General features: G+C 42.6%; 1 protein-coding gene across 1 annotated transcript; it reads left to right on the top strand.

The window, feature by feature from the left end:
* Window positions 1–1,699: 1,699 nt before the first annotated feature.
* Window positions 1,700–3,318, top strand: LOC124118512 (fibulin-1-like). Its single transcript, XM_046480633.2, has one exon. It carries the CDS (start codon window positions 1,764–1,766, stop codon window positions 2,937–2,939), a length of 1,176 nt encoding a protein of 391 aa, XP_046336589.2. The 5' UTR covers window positions 1,700–1,763; the 3' UTR covers window positions 2,940–3,318.
* Window positions 3,319–17,787: the final 14,469 nt, after the last annotated feature.

The following is a 17,787-nucleotide window of genomic DNA, read 5'->3' as shown; positions in this document are numbered from 1 at the left end:
CCTATCTCAGTGAAGAGCTCTGAACGGGCTGTCGCTGTGAGGAGCTTGCTGTGAACGGGAATGAGTGAGTATGGATTTACGCCGCCTTTAGCAATATCCCAGCAATATCACGGCGGGGGACACCAGAAATGGGCTTCACACATTGTCCCCATGTCGGGAATCGAACCCGGGTCATCGGCGTGACGAGCGAACGCTCTAACCACTAGGCTACCCGACCGCCCCTTGCTGTGGACGGGCTATCGCTGGGAAGATCTTGGAATTCGCTGTAAAACCGTGCTGTCATGCTGTGCTGAACAGAAATTAAGTTTACGCATTGATTTGAAAAGAATTCAAAGCGCAAACAATTTCAACAGCCATCTTCGTTGTGTTGTGTTGTTAACAGGCTGTGATGTGTAATGTAAAGCTCTACCGCTTTCAAAAAAACTGAAATCAAATTTTGAATTGCTATTCCTGGAAGCTAGACCATGTAATCAAGTAAGTTCTGTTCACCATCACAAGTTACGTTTTCTGGGTTTTATCGGGGATACTTTCGACAGATAACCGACCTCTTTTGTGTTTCCCACAACCAGCACCGGCACGCTATGACAGGGGTAGGACACAGTTGTCATCTGTTGGAAATCGAGAGAGGTGGTACCAAAAAAATAAAATAAAAATAAAATCAGAAGAAAGATACAGAAGAAATCTATTGTAAATAATGCACATCTGGTGAGGATGAGGATGAAGCACACTTTGTGTTATACTAACCCCTATACAACACGGAAAGACAGATGCAGTTCCCCACCCTCGATAGTTGGTTTGCTTGTTTGTAGTTTAACGCCGCACTCAGCAATATTCCAGCTATATGACGGTGGTCTGTAAAAAATCGAGTCTGGACCAGACAATCCAGTGATTAATATCATGAGCATCGATCCACGCAGTTGGGATCAATGACATGCATCAACCAAGTCAGCGAGCCTGACCACCCGATCCCGTTAGTCGCCTATTACTACAAGCACAGTCGCCTTTTACGGCAAGTATGGGTTGCTGAAGACCTATTCTACCCCTATCTTCACGGGTCTGGCAGGTTTAGGAAAGGGGCGATTTTGACCTTTGAAGTTGACACATTGGACAAAAAGCAAAAAACCAACTCATCTCCATATTTTTTTATAAACCCCGAGCTTATTAGCCACTGAAAGAGCATTTTCAGGAACAAGCAGAATAATAATGAGACATTCGGGCACCTGCACCATATATTAATAATTCACACAAAGGAGTGCAACAACAGTCTCGTTGAAAAGGTTAATAATTATAGTAAATCGTACATTCAAATATTCTACTATCATCTAAAATATATACATCTCAATTGTTTATGAAAAGACAGGCTTACCCTTCCTCCTGAATACACCATAAATTATTTCAAAACTGTATGATACTTCAATATATTCTATATTGCTTAATGTTTTACATATATATTTTCATGTATTACTTGATGCTATAGACTTTGTAGAGGGTGTTCGTACAATTACAATTCTTCTTCTTCTCCTCCTCCTCCTCCCCCTTCTTCTTCTAGTGCGAACTAGGACAATACGAAAGTCATGCCAGTGTTGGCCGAGATCGTTTTTGGGAGTGAGCCGAGTCATGTTTGCGCGAACCTTTTTGTGACGTCAGAATGACGTCATATTTGTTATGACGTCATAGAATAACGTTAGGCGTGTTATAGTATGGTAGCGTGGCTGAAGGCGTGAATAGCCTTTTGATGCCTAGTAGGCTTTACAATATTTGAAATGCGCATGAGGATATGTTTCTCCATACTTCTCATTTCTTTAGTGTATAACCTCCAGGCTGAGTGTTTGAACGTCACGAAGTACGATCATCTAGCGTCGATATTGACTCGACACCGAGCAGTAAGAGATGCCGAATTCGACGAAGCGCTCAAAGAATACAGTCCAGTCTTGAAGAAAGTTGGACTCTTCATGGCCGCTCATAAATACCTCGCCAAGGATTCGAGGTACAAAGGGAGAGAACTCTTGGAAGAAAGATCCTATTTCCGCCACTTCCCTATTCCACGACTACGGCGGTTACATGACGTTGCCTCAAAAGCCTGTCGACTAGGGGCGTTCAGATGTCTTCAGGAAATTCATTCCAAAGTAGAGAAATTTAACGCTAAAAGAAAACCCGGATCCAACATCTACCTTCCCTTCTATAACAAGCTGGACTTGTTTCAATACAGAACAACGGCGAGCTATTTCTTGTGTATGTACACTCTGCAACGCAATGCTATGATGAGGACGATACACATGCCAGGAAAATGCCTGGATGGGTTTGAGAAGACGAGGGAGGCAAGGAAATCGGGCGTGCATGTAAACGACTGGAGGAAGGATGACGTTGAGTATCAGTGCTCCCAAATCTATTATTGTCCAAATCCTTGTTTTGGACGCCAGAGTCAGGGCAACGTTGTCACCTTCTTTAAACAATGGCATGATAACGGAAATCCGTGTCGCTCCCTCAAAAACAAGAAGTGCTCTTGGACACCGGGTCAGAATTCAAACTTTGAGAGTCTGACACGAAACAGGTTCAACATCACCTGTGACTGTAGCAATGACCGGAAGGGCTTCACGTGGAACTCTCGCTTCAAGATGTGTGTTGACATTGACGAGTGCTATACGGGGAAAGTGGTTTGTGACAAGGGGATGATGTGCCAGAACACAGAAAGGAGCTATATCTGTGTGTGTAAGAGGGGGAAGATGTTGAACAAAAGGACGCAGAAGTGCGAGGACATTGTACTCCTACCAGAACTGAAGAAAGCGAAATCAAAGCAGAGAATTAATCGGAGTGACAAACCCACCATTCTGCGGCCGCTGGAAATACTACTCGGGGTGTCGTCAGCTGCACGAGCTGGTGAAGCTGGAGCTTGGGCAATTGTTCTGACTCTCTCTTTGACTCTGAACACGATTGTTTGAAGGTGTATTTTTCAGAATGACTCGTGCAGTCTCAAATGTATCACCTTTACAACGGGGTCAAACATTTGCTGATGTGTTCCTCGTTGAAATATTGTTCATATCATAGCAGGAGGCAACTTAAGGCCTGGCTTCACACGCTGTGTCCCATGATGTGAGGAGTCGAACCCGGGTCTCGGCGTAACGAGCGAACGTACGACCACTAGGCTACCCCACTTTCCTGGCGATCAATCAGCTAGCGCTAACGGAAGTTGAACACAATCCTGGCGACTATACTTCGACCATTACACCGACACAATAGCAACATTGGTTGTAAACAATATGAACTTCCCAATGGCGAAAGGCATAAGGTATTCTGGAATTTAAAACATCTACAAAGTGGGAGATTTTCGCTATGTATGTCACGCCTACTCAAAAGTATGATTCTGTACAGCCCGAATCTGCTGTTTGTGGGATATGTCAGTCATATTCGTGCTTGTGGGTTATACAAACCTGCTCTTCTCTTACATAGTGATATTTCAACATACGACTAAAATACCGTTTAAGCGGCTTTCAGTCCAGCCCACACTCCCACTATAGGTGACTATACGGAATTCTCAGCAGTAGAGTCTTGTGTAGAGACTGGTGGTACTTGTCTTTACCCACTGCGGGACGACTGGCACTTCTAAGGTGCCGGATATACGCTTTGCAGAGTTGTGTCCCTTAGGCATACCAGGAACATATGATTGTTGGATCGAATACTGATTCGCCGAGATTAAGTTTCTGGGTTTTAGGCACCATACCCGTACACGTGGGTTTCACGTGCATGGTAAATGTCTAAAACCTGCATCGCTTCGGGCTTTCCTGTCACATTAAGTTAACACGCCGTGTTATCATAAAACATTAATGTTCAACCCAACTTTCTCACTCTCTAAGAAGGGCTATTAGCAACTGCAGATCGTTGGTTTAAATCAGGCACTGCAATTCATTGTACGTTCTCATTAATACTAACTATAGTTCTCTCCTGAAAGTGGAAAGGACCGCCTCCGTGGTCTAGTGGTAGAGCGTCCACCCGGAGAGCGGAAGGTCCGGGGTTCGATCCCCGACCGCGTCATACCAAAAGACGTTAAAAGATGGTACTTGGTGTTACCCTGTCTGGCGCTCGGCATTAAGGGGCTAAAACAAGGACTGGTCGGCTCGGAGTCAGTATACTGTGTCTGAGTGGGGTATTCATGTTAAACTGCGGCATGGTATCTCAGTGAGCTAGCACTATAAATCGGCATCAGTCCGTACAAGCAGCCACACACACACGTACATGCATGCACGTCGCTATATTAGTGCAATAATCTTGGACGCGACGTTAAACCCAATTTCACCTCACCTCACCTGAAAGTTGAAACTTTAAATACTGTTCAAAGCGGCTCAACTTAACCCAACTCTCGCTCACCAGCTGTGCATGTGTTTCTTGGTGTCCTTGCGAAGAAACCAAAAGACGATGATTGATCACAACATAACCATGTGTTTAATTTTACCATGTGGGACATTGGTATGCGACATAACATCAATCAATGAGAAATAAAGCTACTTGCCTCTCCAATTAATCACTTAATAGCTTGTTGAGTTAGCGCCGATGGATGATGGAATCAAACATTCAACAATCACTTCGACAACCACATTGTTTCGAACACTTTTAATTAAGAAATAAACGAGTGAGTGAGTATGGTTTTACGCCGCTTTTAGCAATATTCCAGCAATATCACGGCGGGGGACACCAGAAATGGGCTTCACACATTGTACCCATGTCGGGAATCGAACCCGGGTCTTCTGCGTGACGAGCGAACGCTTTAACCACTAGGCTACCCGACCGCCCCTAAGAAATAAACGACCAATGGGAGTTGTTTATAGTGCAATACGCCATAGTGCATGGAGAATAAACCACGAGGGGCGCAGTGGCCTGCCGTGTTTTATTTTCTGATAAACAACGACCACGAGTCTTTTGTATCACGTAATAGTGTTTACGATGATGTAGCATTGTGGCCTGGTAAGACAGTTCATCGGCACACTGGTTATCTCGAAGTACGGATAATTCAATACATTTCCGATGGTCAAAGGGAGTGTTTCACGTGATAATAACTGAATCTTATGGGCGTCTTAGGTGCATCTAGAAACCTAGGCTCACTTGCACAAAGCGATCTTAGCGCTAAGATGATCGTAACTCCCATACTTTAACATAGGCTTACAATAGTCTTAGCGCTAAGATCGCTTTGTGCAAGTGGACCCTATACGCGTTCGTTCGAATCCAGGGTTCATCCCATGTTCATGGGTAAAGCTCACTCACTCAGGGCCCTTCTCAAAGAATTCACCAAGCACAGCTTCGGGAGTCACTTTGATGGAAATGAAATAATGATATCCAATCCGAGGCCATACATCAATATGTTAACAGTTTACAACGACTCATTCGCAACAGAGTGAGTGAGTGAGTTGGGTTTAACGCTGCTTTTAACAGTATTCCCGTTATATCGCGGCGTTTCAGCTTTTTGTGGGAGGAAAGCCCGAAGTGATGCAGGTCTCAGACGTTTACCACTTCGGTGAAACCCACGAGCACGGGTATGGTGCTGACAAACCTAGAAACATAATCTGGGCGAACCGGGATTCGAACCCACAATCATAGGTTTCTGGCATGCCCAAGGGACGCAACTCTGCACAGCGAATCGCGGCGCCTTAGACGACTGGGCCCCCCATGCCCCCTTCGCAACAGAGTACAACTGATGAGTGTGTTTGTCGATCATGGTAAACTGGATGTATTGGACAAATTGTGAATGGTATTTCATCAGACACCATAAATAGATTTACATGGTCTCTGATTTCATTAATGTCACCAAATGTGAATAATTTGAATAAATCGATGGCATGAAAACATTTAATTTCAGTTTGACCCGTGATTTTTAAAAAACCTGATGAATGACATTAGACGTCAGACTGTTTTGTAGCAGTTAAAAAAAACTGGTATTCAATTAAACGAGGCAAAACGTGACGTACCGTGGATCCAAATATTTGGAATATAAACATGCTGTGTTTTCAATGTAGGGCTAGGGAAACTGCAGATTTAACCGCGCTAATTTGAATTTGGAACGGAACGTGCAGCGAGAGGTTTCAAATGTTAAATTTATAACCTGTATATGTGCAAGTAATTACTTTAAATGCCTACCGACAATGACTAAGGGAGACGTATCCTTTTCTTTGAATATTAGCTTCCACGGTGATGGGCCCGCCAAATCGGCTCCTTCAATTACAGGTAGATATTTTAATTTGATACCGTTGACCTCTGACTGACCAATAACAATATTTGATACCTCTGACTGACCAACCGAGTTATTTCCAAATACTCTGATGAAAAGCAAATTACTTTTTACAATATAACAAACTCACACCGTTGTCCAAAATGATGGCGTTATATTTTCATAAATGTACATTTTACTTTGTGAAAACATTAATATAGGTTTAGGAGTAATCTCGTGCCAAATATAATATATTTAAAAAACAAACAATATAACCATATCCATCAACAAATTTAACCAACTACACCTTGGTTGTATCAAAGCTTCATTACCTCATGTGCTTATTAAGCCCTAACGAGACATTTCTTTTAACGATATATTTGTTAATATAATGACGACATTAATAGATGGTACAACGTCGTTATCAAACAAAGCCTACTTTAATTAAGTCAGGGTATTTCACTGTAATTTCATCACATTTTCTAAAGGGCAAACACGTAATTTTGCTTCCAGGCCATACTAATGACAACAGTCACATTAAGAAAGTTCAGAAACAAATTCCATCAAAATCTTGTGAAAGAGTTTTAATTTTATCATCAACATTTATATTATCTTTAAAAACACACACAATACATCTGCCTAAAAACTTAAACTTATCAAGATTAATTATTACTTTTGTCACTATATAAGCGTAATAATCTTGAATGAGACATTTCACTTCACTCGAAGTGGTGCTATAAAACGTGTGTGCTGCAGTATGATTGGTTGAAAATATTTGAAAACAAATCGATCTTCGGCATGGAAAAATATGTACCGAATTATCCAATGGCATCTATTTATCGTGACGTCATAGCATTCCAGATCGCTCCGGACAATTAGATAACGTTTGTATATTTCAATGTCAATACATGTGTTTTCAGATTTGCGGGTGTTAAATGGTATTTTGATGAGTTTTAACATTTGGATTCTCCGGCTGTCGCTTTCGGTTAGATTATTGCTAAAAGCGGCGTAAAAACCATACTCACTCACTCACTTTGGCGTGACAAGCGAACGCTTTAAATAAACCACGAGTGAACCACACTGCCCGTTATGCAAAAAGTGGTACATATTTAAGACAAGACTTCATTTGTAAACCACAGTATGCACAGCCATGTTGTTTCAAGGAAATCGATGTAGCCAAAAAGATACACTTTTTTATGAGGAAGACACACACTGTCCTCTGATAAAAAACAGTGATTGTATCTTACGTTGCAGCTGACATACATACCTTTCTCTAGGTATCTTACGTTGCAGCTGACATACATAGCTTTCTCTAGGTTACGTCCTTTATAGAAGGGCTGCGTCAGTGTGGGTTTCCAAATGTACGTCTGTCAAATGACAATGTGATTATCTGGAAGCACTGACGACGGAGGCGGAATAAAGACTCGGTGTATTATTCGTTTTAACATTAACAGTGAACAACAGGGATGCTCAGTATCTATTTACTGTAGAAACAGAGAATACTTAACGAGCTCCTGTGTAATACCAATTTTATGAACGAGTGAATAGTTCTGGTATCTGACGAGCAAAAGCACCTCTCAGTGATCTATCATCTCTACACGAAATGTCATTGAATAAGCCCAGCGATATTGCGAGTTTTCAATATTTGTAAGTTAAACTAGTTCTGGCTGTTCTCAAGCACGAGCTTTGGTGTCAAACAATGTGTAATACCAGCTTATTGTTATAAAATGGTGGTATTCTCAGCGGACGAGTAAAAATACAGAATTCGGTATGTGTGTGATGCCACAAATACGTCATTGGACAAATGCCCATGACGACATTGAACAAACTTGTCAACTCCAGATTGTTTCTGGATTTTCAAATCGATATCATGTGTCAAATAACGAGTTTAACAGAACATTCGTAAACTTCTTTTTATAAGAAAGACGTTAGTGTGAATAAGCTAAAAACTTAGGAAAATATTCCGAGCGAGTTATCGTCAAAGATAATGACATTCATATTCTTATGAATATCAATTCTAAATTATTATCTGACAACTATTGTAATAATTATGAAATCATGCTGATATATTGGTAAAAACACTTCAGTGCAAAGCAAGAGCAATACCCCAAAAGCATTACATGTGTTTTTTAATTAAAGTCGAAGTGTGGTGATACATATCGACTGTCTGACGTTCGTAGACACATGTGGGCGCGTGGTTTGTATTTTCTTGAAAACAGGTCTGACTGAGCGGCAACCACGATGGTATAATGGCGTCTATAGACGTCTTCGACGACGTCACCAGCCAGTGATTTGTCAAGAAATTTGTGATAAACCTCCTAAAATTAAATACACATTCATCACCAAAACGAAAAATCGAACGATGCTGTCAGAGACTGAGGCCGGGGATGAGTAAAATGTATCGCAAATATACCGGTTCAGGGCTGGTAATTGTAACATATTGACCCCAAATATGTGAAGCAATCATCCAGCTCATAGACGTACAAATGGAAAGTTAGAGTCAGGGCAGATGGTAGGGATATAATGCTAAGTTGGGGCTGATTCGGTGTAAATAGTCGCCCTGACTGAGCATGATTATGATCATACATCGCGTGATCTGACGTTGAAACTACCAAGGCAAAACTATTTTTGCCACTATAATTACATGGCACACGAGAAAAACTAATAGAAATCTTACATTTGATAATAAACATACGCCCGGTATCCGAGATTGAATCAAGGGGTCGAAGTTATCTTCTTAAGTCGAGTGGTCACGTCGTGAGGTTAGCAGCCGTCATTACCCTCGAGAGACCCACCATCTGTAAATGACGAGGCACAAACTGATAGGAAGTGCGTCATTAGTAAGTTGAATTAACGTCACCATCGCTAAGTCGCTAACACCAGGTGTGAAACCAGGTGTGAAGCGGATTCTTGTACTGTCTGGATAAAAACCGCCAAAAATATTCCCATAATCATTACAAATCTCTTCTTAAAGCAAAGTTCATTGCACGATTCCGTCTATATTACAAGCATGTGTTTTTATAGACTCAGTAATCGTGTTACTAATTATAGTTCACGCAGAACTGCTTCGGCTTCATTCGTTCATTCCGGGTCTACCCGAAGGCATTCGTCACCACTCGCATGTTTCCGTAATCTTTTCAGTACCAAAGTTAGTCATGAATGAAGACACTGACCTTCAACGTGTTCATTTTAGTAATGCTAAGTCATCACTAGTTCGGCGTGTGTCCTTCCACGTGGTCAGTCTTGTAATGCTCTCTTCACTGCGGACCGCCTCTGTAGTCTTGTGGTAGAGCGTCCGCCCGGAGAGCGGAAGGTCCGGGGTTCGATCCCGGGCCGCGTCATACCAAAAGACGTTAAAAAATGGTACTTAGTGTTACCCTGTCTGGCGCTCGGCATTAAGGGGCTAAAACAAGGACTGGTCGGCTCGGAGTCAGTATACTGTGTCTGAGTGGGGTATTCATGTTAAACTGCGGCATGGTATCTTAGTGAGCTAGCACTATAAATCGGCATCAGTCCGGACTAGTACAAGCAGACACACACACACATACACGTGCATGCACGTCGCTATATAAGTGCAATAATCTTGGACGCGACGTTAAACCCAATTTCACCTCACCTCACCTCACCTCACCTCACCTCACCTCACCTTCACTGCGCCGGAGTGTAGAATGAAGACACATAGCGAATATAGACGTATATCAATTAAAAATATCGGACGTTAACGATTTATATAAAAAAATGAATTTAAAGCGCTTAGTTACCAATCAAAGAATACTTCTATATGGTTCTTATTTTAAAATATAATTTGATTTAAAACTTTAAATCTTAAAATCTTTTTCGCATAATACACAACTGTTGATGGGTATCTTAGACATCTTATCTTTGAAAACCAAACAAAATTGTTTTTTTCGGCACACATTTAAAACATGGTTGGCGGCATATTGTTGCAAATTCATTTCTTACCCCAGTCTTCATTGAACCTATATATTTTCACGCAAAATTATCAATCCACAGGCTACATTTTCCAAATGAGTGATTGTTTCATAGACAAAATCAAATTGAACAAAAGTTGTTTTTTCAATTTTCAATTACATAAAAGCAAACTCTTTCAGTTGCCCCTCAGTTTATTTCAATTATATCACAGCGTGTCAGGTAGATAAAGGAGGAAATCCCGAAGTACTACAGATGTTTACCATTTGTGTCAAACCCACGAACACGTGTATGGTGCTGACGAATCCAGAAACATATTCAAGGAATCTAGGTTCCAACACGTGACCATAGTTTATTTTCTTGTAGACATGTGGATGACATTTCCAAATTAGACGCATGAGTGATGTCCGATGCAATTCCCGAATTTTGACTTGTACCATGTGTTCCTGTGTTTTTTCAGGTGAACAGTTGACTTGCCTTTACATGTGTTTGTGACGGGTGTCTGGTGGGGCAGGGTACGCTCACTTTTTCGCGAACTGTCCCGGTATCATCACAATTTGATAGTGATTAATAAACATAATCTGAATCGTACGACCTGTAATAAAGGTTGATGTCCCTGTTGGTAATAAATATCATGATGGCAGCTTTATATTGAAAAAGAAACTCGAACCCAGATTATATGCGTAGTGAGCGAACATATCAACAACTGAGTCACATTTCCGAGTTTATCTCCCTTTATCAACCACATGACTTCCGGTTATCCTTGGTTTAGTTTTGCGCAGGCCCGGATAACCAGACGACATCAGGTGCACGTATAAACCGGTCACATTCGAAGTCCATGTTGAAGTTACGATCAACTTAATGTTACGATTGCTTTGTGGAACGAGACCTAACTGGAAATGTATTAAATCCTAACATTTTTAAAATCAGAATATATATAAATCAACTACACTCCAATCCCCGTAAATGTCATGAGGACAAGACTCCTTATATATTTTCTCCACTTGAACGATTCCAAGTAGCCGTCACTTGTACCAGCCCTGGACCCATGCCGTGATGGTTCTCATACACAACATATAATATAGTTTACTACAAGAGATTCGAGGATTAGAGGCTCTGTGATAACAGAAGCCATAGAGATCCCCTCTGAAAATCGATAGGCCTCCTACAGCGTAAAGTGAGATAAAGTACACCACACAACCTCGTGCTCACCGACGTGACAGGGCTGAAGTCATTATCAACTAAACTACACGAAACTCACTCTACAATTGGAATACGTGGGACAGGAGTGGGGTTAGGAGGGTGTGTGTGTGTGTGTGTGTTGGGGGGGGGGGGGGGGGGGGGGGGGGGGGGGGGGGGGGGTTGGGATTTGGTGTTCCTTCTGTCACACAACGTGAAGTAGTATTTTACGACATTCCGTCTGTCACACAACGTGAAGTAGTATTTTTCGACATTCCTTCTGTCACACAACGTAAAGTAGTATTTTACGGCATTCCTTCTGTCACACAACGTGCAGTAGTATTTTACGACATTCCTTCTGTTACACAACGTGAAGCAGTATTTTAAGACATTCCTTCTGTCACACAACGTAAAGCAGTATTTTACAACATTCCTTCTGTCACACATCGCGAAGCAGTATTTTACGACATTACTTCTGGCACACAACGTCAAGCATTATTTTACGACATTCCTTCTGTCACACAACGTGAAGCAGTATTTTACGACATTCCTTCTGTCACACACCGTGAAGCAGTATTTTACGACATTCCTTCTGTCACACACCGTGAAGCAGTATTTTACGACATTCCTTCTGTCACACAACGTGAAACAGTATTTTACGACATTCCTTCTGTCCCACACCGTTAAGCAGTATTTTACGACATTCCTTCTGTCACACACCGTGAAGCAGTATTTTACGACATTCCTTCTGTCACACAACGTGAAGCAGTATTTTAAGACAATCCTTCTGTCCCATACCGTGAAGCAGTATTTTATGACATTCCTTCTGTCACACAACGTGGAGCAGTATTTTACGACATTCCTTCTGTCACACAACGTGAAGAAGTATTTTACGACATTCCCTCTGTCACACACCGTGAAGCAGTATTTTACGACGTTCCTTCTGTCACACAACGTGCAGTAGTATTTTACGACATTCCTTCTGTCACACACCGTGAAGCAGTATTTTACGACATTCCTTCTGTCACACAACGTAAAGTGTATTTTACGACATATTGGATGAGTAAAACCGAAGCACCGTTAATTGTATTGATTGGATGGTAGACATTTGACAGAGAGTCGGGATGCTACATGGGTAGAATAGGACCTCAGTAGCCCATGCGCGTTCCATAACAGAAATGTTTGTCTTGAAGCGCTTACTGACAAAAAAACCCAAAACAAATTCCGTCGAAAAACATCCTAACTACTGTTGGATGAGTAGTGTTTTATAACGGTTTTAGTAATATTCCAGCCATATCACAGCTGACACATTGTGCCATTTGTGGAACTTTAGAAATGGAACCAAGGTCTTCTTTGTGACGAGCCAACGCTGTAACCACCTAGGCCACCCAAACGTCTCCTTGACGCCGCTTTCAGCACTATTCCAGCCGTGATGGTGACATGAGTCGCGACGAGTCTTCCAACCATTGCGTATCGCTCAATGGCTGCCTCTAACGTGGAAGGGCGCGCAAAGTCTCGCATTTTGTAGACGTTTCTCGAATACCAAGGACATTTGCGAGTTCTGGTACGACTATGGTAATACATTGCACAGCGAAATGCATGTCTTAGACTACTGGGCTACCCACACCCAACACACATAATTCCAAAAGTCAACGCCAAAGAATTATCAGACTCTATTACATGCCGAAACGGCCAAATAGTGATGAAAATGTCTGCCGGTAGCATATGACACTCACACATTTTTTATAAAAAATGAGTGTTTGTTTGTTGCCTTACGACGCACCCAGCAATACTCTTGTCAGGGAACACGGGTGGCTCAGTCGTATAAGTCGCCGCGCGATTCGCTGTGAAGAGTTGCGTCCCTTGGGCACGCCAGAAACCTATGATTGTGGGTTCGAATCCCGGTTCGCCCCGATTATGTTTCTAGGTTTTTCAGCACCATACCCGTGCTCGTGGGTTTAACCGAAGTGATAAACGTCTGAGACCTGCATCGCTTCGGGCTTTCCTCCCACATTAAGCTGACACGCCGTGATATAACTCGAATACTGTTAAAAGCGGCGTTAAACCCAACTCACCCACTCACTCGCTCTTGTCATACGACGGCGGCCTGTGTATAATTAACCCGTGAAGATCCGGGGTAGAATAGGTCTTCAGGAACCCATGCTTGCCGTAAAAGGCGACTATGCTTGTCGTAAGAGGCGACTAACGGGATCGGGTGGTCAGGCTCGCTGACTTGGTTGATGCATCCCACTTGCGTGGATCGATGCTCATGATATCAATCACTGGATTGTCTGATCCAGACCCGATTATTTACAGACCGCCGTCATATAGCTGGAATATTGTTATATAGTAAAATATGATTCATTGCAATGGAAAAAAAAAATGCCAGTTGCATCAAACTGACACCACTTCAACCGTTGGGGACTTAATTCAGGTAAATAATTTGCTTGTATACTGATTACTCGCTAAAACAGTAGTATTAGTGGTCTGCCATGTTCAGCCAACAGCTGGGTCCGGCCTTCCATTCATTTGCAATCATGTTTCAGGTGTATTGTTACTGTAAGTCCGCCAGACAAATCAGTGTTGACAGATGGGACCTTAAAATCGACGCAATCCGCATACAGAAATGGTCTCCGTATGACTAGTGATTCGTCTGCCGCGTGCTGAACCTTGGGTTTTCAAAATTACGGAATCTGTCGTCCGAAACGAATGTGACTTTTTATAAATATTTGGAATGTGATTGGAAATGTAGACGTAAGTGTTGAGGTGTATGGTGGCTGTCGTTCATGGAAACTCCATCAAGGGTTTTATTTAGTTACGCCACCATCCACTTTGGTAATTAGCCGACGTTTGTGTCCTTACCGTTGTAGGTGCAGACTCTATGTCTGTGTCAAGTTGATCTGTTTCGAAATTGTGAGCGCTTGGGGACTACGGGGGCATTGCAGCCTTGCGTTAGTGTTAAACGTGTGGGTGATTTGAAGAGAATTTCAGTTACATCACGGCGTGCAAGCTTCACACGGGAGGAAAGCACGTGATGCAGGGTTTAGACGTTTTCCCGTTTGGTGAAACTCACATACACATTGCCAATCGAACTCACAATCATTGGATCCTGACACATCCAAGGGACGCAGCTCCACATGACACGTTAAGGCGCCTGTGACCTCATAATGACAAACCCACGTCATCAGTTTGGCCCACAACAGCGTATATTTCTAACGGCCATTATTTGGCAAACGGTACCAATTAGGCCAGGGCCCCGTTCCACAAAGCGATCTTATAGCTACGTTGATCGTAAGCCTATGATAAAGAATGGGAGTTACGACCGACTTAGCACTAAGATCGCTTTGTTTAACAGGTTCCAGATGTCGATCCTTTCAACCACCATTGCATCCACTACTACCAGACCGCCTCCGCGGTACAGCGTCGGCCCGGAGAGCAGAAGGTCCGGGGTTCGATTGCCGGCCGCGTAATACCAAAAGACGTCAAAGGATGGTACTTGTTGTTACCCTGTCTGGCGCTCGGCATTAAGGGGCTAAAACAAGGACTGGTCGTCTCGGAGTTAGTATACTGTGTCTGAGTGGGGTATACATGTTAAAACTGCGGCATGGTATCTCCGTGGGCTAGCACTATAAATCGGCATCAGTCCGGAGTAGTACTAGCAGCGACACACACACACACACACACACACACACACACACACACACACGTTCAATCCAATTTCATCTCATCTCACTGCTACCATGACAACCCTGTCGCCGACATCTCCATCTGTTCGTATCGTTCAGTCGCTCATCTTCCTCTTGATGCAATAAGAAAAAAAATCTCCTCTCGCTGAAGATACAATTTACCATTTCCCCAAGACACAGACAATTTAGATCAAATAAAAACACGTCAGATGATCACACTAATACTCCATCACCAAATATGGCTCATAACTTGACAAATCATATTGTCGGAAATTGACTCTCGAGCTATTGTGTGGTAATCGTGGCTTTGTTGTAGAAAAAAACAACACACTTCATTAACGTAGCGAGTCTATGTATGCTGATCCTAAGTTCCTGGCTTGGAGAGTCATAGACATTGCTTGGCGTATGTTGTGTTAAATTAGTATACACTACCGGGCAAAAAGATATTCCACCAAACCGTATATCAGGCTTGGTCAAAATGTTATTCCAGATGTAGCGTGAGGTGAGGTGAGTGAGTGAGTTGGGTTTAACGCCGCTTTTAACATTATTCCAGTTATATCACGGCGTGTCAGCTTAATGTGGGAGGAAAGCCCGAAGTGATGGAGGTCTCAGACGTTTATCACTTCGGTGAAACCCACGAGAACGGGTATGGTGCTGACAAACCTAGAAACATAATCGGGGTGAACCGGGAGTCGAACCCACAATCATAGGTTTCTGGCGTGTCCAGGGGACGCAACTCTGCACAGCGAATCCCGGCGCCTTAGACGACTGGGCCATCCGTGCCCCCCTGAGGTGAGGTGAGGTGAGGTGAAAAGGTGAAATTTGCACTTGTATATATGTATCGTTTATAATATTATGCAAACAGACATCAATGCTACAGAGTTAAAATCACTGGCAGCGAAAATACAGGACCCACGAGGACAACAAGGTCATGGGGGTATTGTCAGTTAGGAGCCACTGTAAACGCACTATGGTTGAGATTAAAGTGGAATTGAAGTGATCACAGTCAATATCGTCCGTGTTCCTCACTGGCTTCAAGACACGCCCGAGCGTGTTGCAGAGATCGTTAAACGTCAGATTACGCCAGTCCGTATTCGGTGTCATTCTTCCGAAAGTGTCTGTATTATTATTATTGACATTAATTAAATATCTGGCAGAAAACATGTTTTCATGGCAAAATGCAATTCACGTTCAAATATAGAATTATATTCGATTTCAATGTCCTTGTCCAATATTGACGCAGTCGTCGTGCCTTACCAGGACCCCGTTCCACAAAGTGATCTTAGCTCGACGATGATCGTAAGCCAGTGTTAAAGTATGGCAGTTACGATCACCTTAGCGCTAAGTTCGCTTTGTGGAACGGGGCCCTGAAAATTATTCCAGGGTTGATTTCACGATCGTTTAACATAACAGAGCATTGTTTGTATTTCTTTACTTCCGTCGGATAATCATCATGCAGACTCACTCCGTATGTATGTGTTAGAACACCCATGTTTATTTCATCACCATGTCTGGAGCGATGCGGTAGCTTAATCGTTAAAGCGTTCGCTCGTCACGCCGAAGACCCGGATTCGATTCCCAACATGGGTACAATGTGTGAAGCCCATTTCTGGTGTCCCCCGCGTGATATTGCTGGAATGTTAAGGCGTAAAGCTATACTAATTCATTTATAACTGTAATATGCCTGTAAAACATTGATTACTGTAATGCAGGATTTAGTCCAATACTGACGTTCATTGTCGAAACTTTAGAAATACCGTAGAAATCCAAAAGGAATGCTTATTCGAAGTCCAGTGTGTTCTATCCCTAGTCTATTCAACCTGGAGCCATTCATTACGGTAGCTTTGTTGTGAGACCAACTAAAAATAATAAGTCCTTTAATAATGCACCAGGGGGCACGGGTGGCCCAGTCGTCTAAGGCGCCGGGATTCGCTGTGCAGAGTTGCGTCCCTTGGACACGCCAGAAACCTATGATTGTGGGTTCGAATCCCGGTTCGCCCCGATTATGTTTCTAGGTTTGTCAGCACCATACCCGTTCTCGTGGGTTTCACCGAAGTGGTAAACGTCTGAGACCTGCATCACCTCGGGCTTTCCTCCCACATAAAGCTGACACGCCATGATATAACTGGAATAATGTTAAAAGCGGCGTTAAACCCAACTCACTCACTAATAATGCACAAAATCCCATTCATCAAGTGAATACTATTGGCTCTACATTATCATTAACCCGGTCAAAGGATCAGTGTGCACTCAGCTTTCATTCTCACCTCCCTGAGGAGTATACACATTCAAATCACACGACATTAAAACAGCCGTCAAGTCAAATTGCACTCATGAGGGTGAGAAATTCACAGTGAAATTCCCGATAAGAGAGATGTACCTGGTGACGTCACTTCCTATACGTAGTTGTCCCGATGAAAGGACCAAAGAAGATATGATAAGTTAAGAATTGTCTTTCACTTTGTGTGAGTTCATTGGAGTATGAACCTTCATAGTGTAAGGGCCAAACTGTATCATGACTTTCAGACCTTGCGACAAAGTGAAAGTCAATTATTATAATAGTTTATCACAATTCCTTTCCTCAAAGGATGTAGGCCAAGATCTATACACACTTTTATTTAGTACGTGTGACTTCATTTTACACTGACATCCATACAACAACCAGCTATATCGCGGAATAAAATAGTTCCTCAAAAAGAGAGGTGACATATGCATATTGATGCAAAACTTGCTCTTCAGAAACATCTTACGCAACACATGTATTCAAATAATATCACCATTAGGTTAGTACCTCAGAAA

The sequence above is a fragment of the Haliotis rufescens genome, unplaced genomic scaffold (genome assembly GCF_023055435.1).
Source record: "Haliotis rufescens isolate VD_foot unplaced genomic scaffold, xgHalRufe1.0.p SCAF_38, whole genome shotgun sequence".
NCBI lineage: Eukaryota > Metazoa > Mollusca > Gastropoda > Lepetellida > Haliotidae > Haliotis > Haliotis rufescens.
This window is presented reverse-complemented; position numbering and strand designations above follow the sequence as displayed.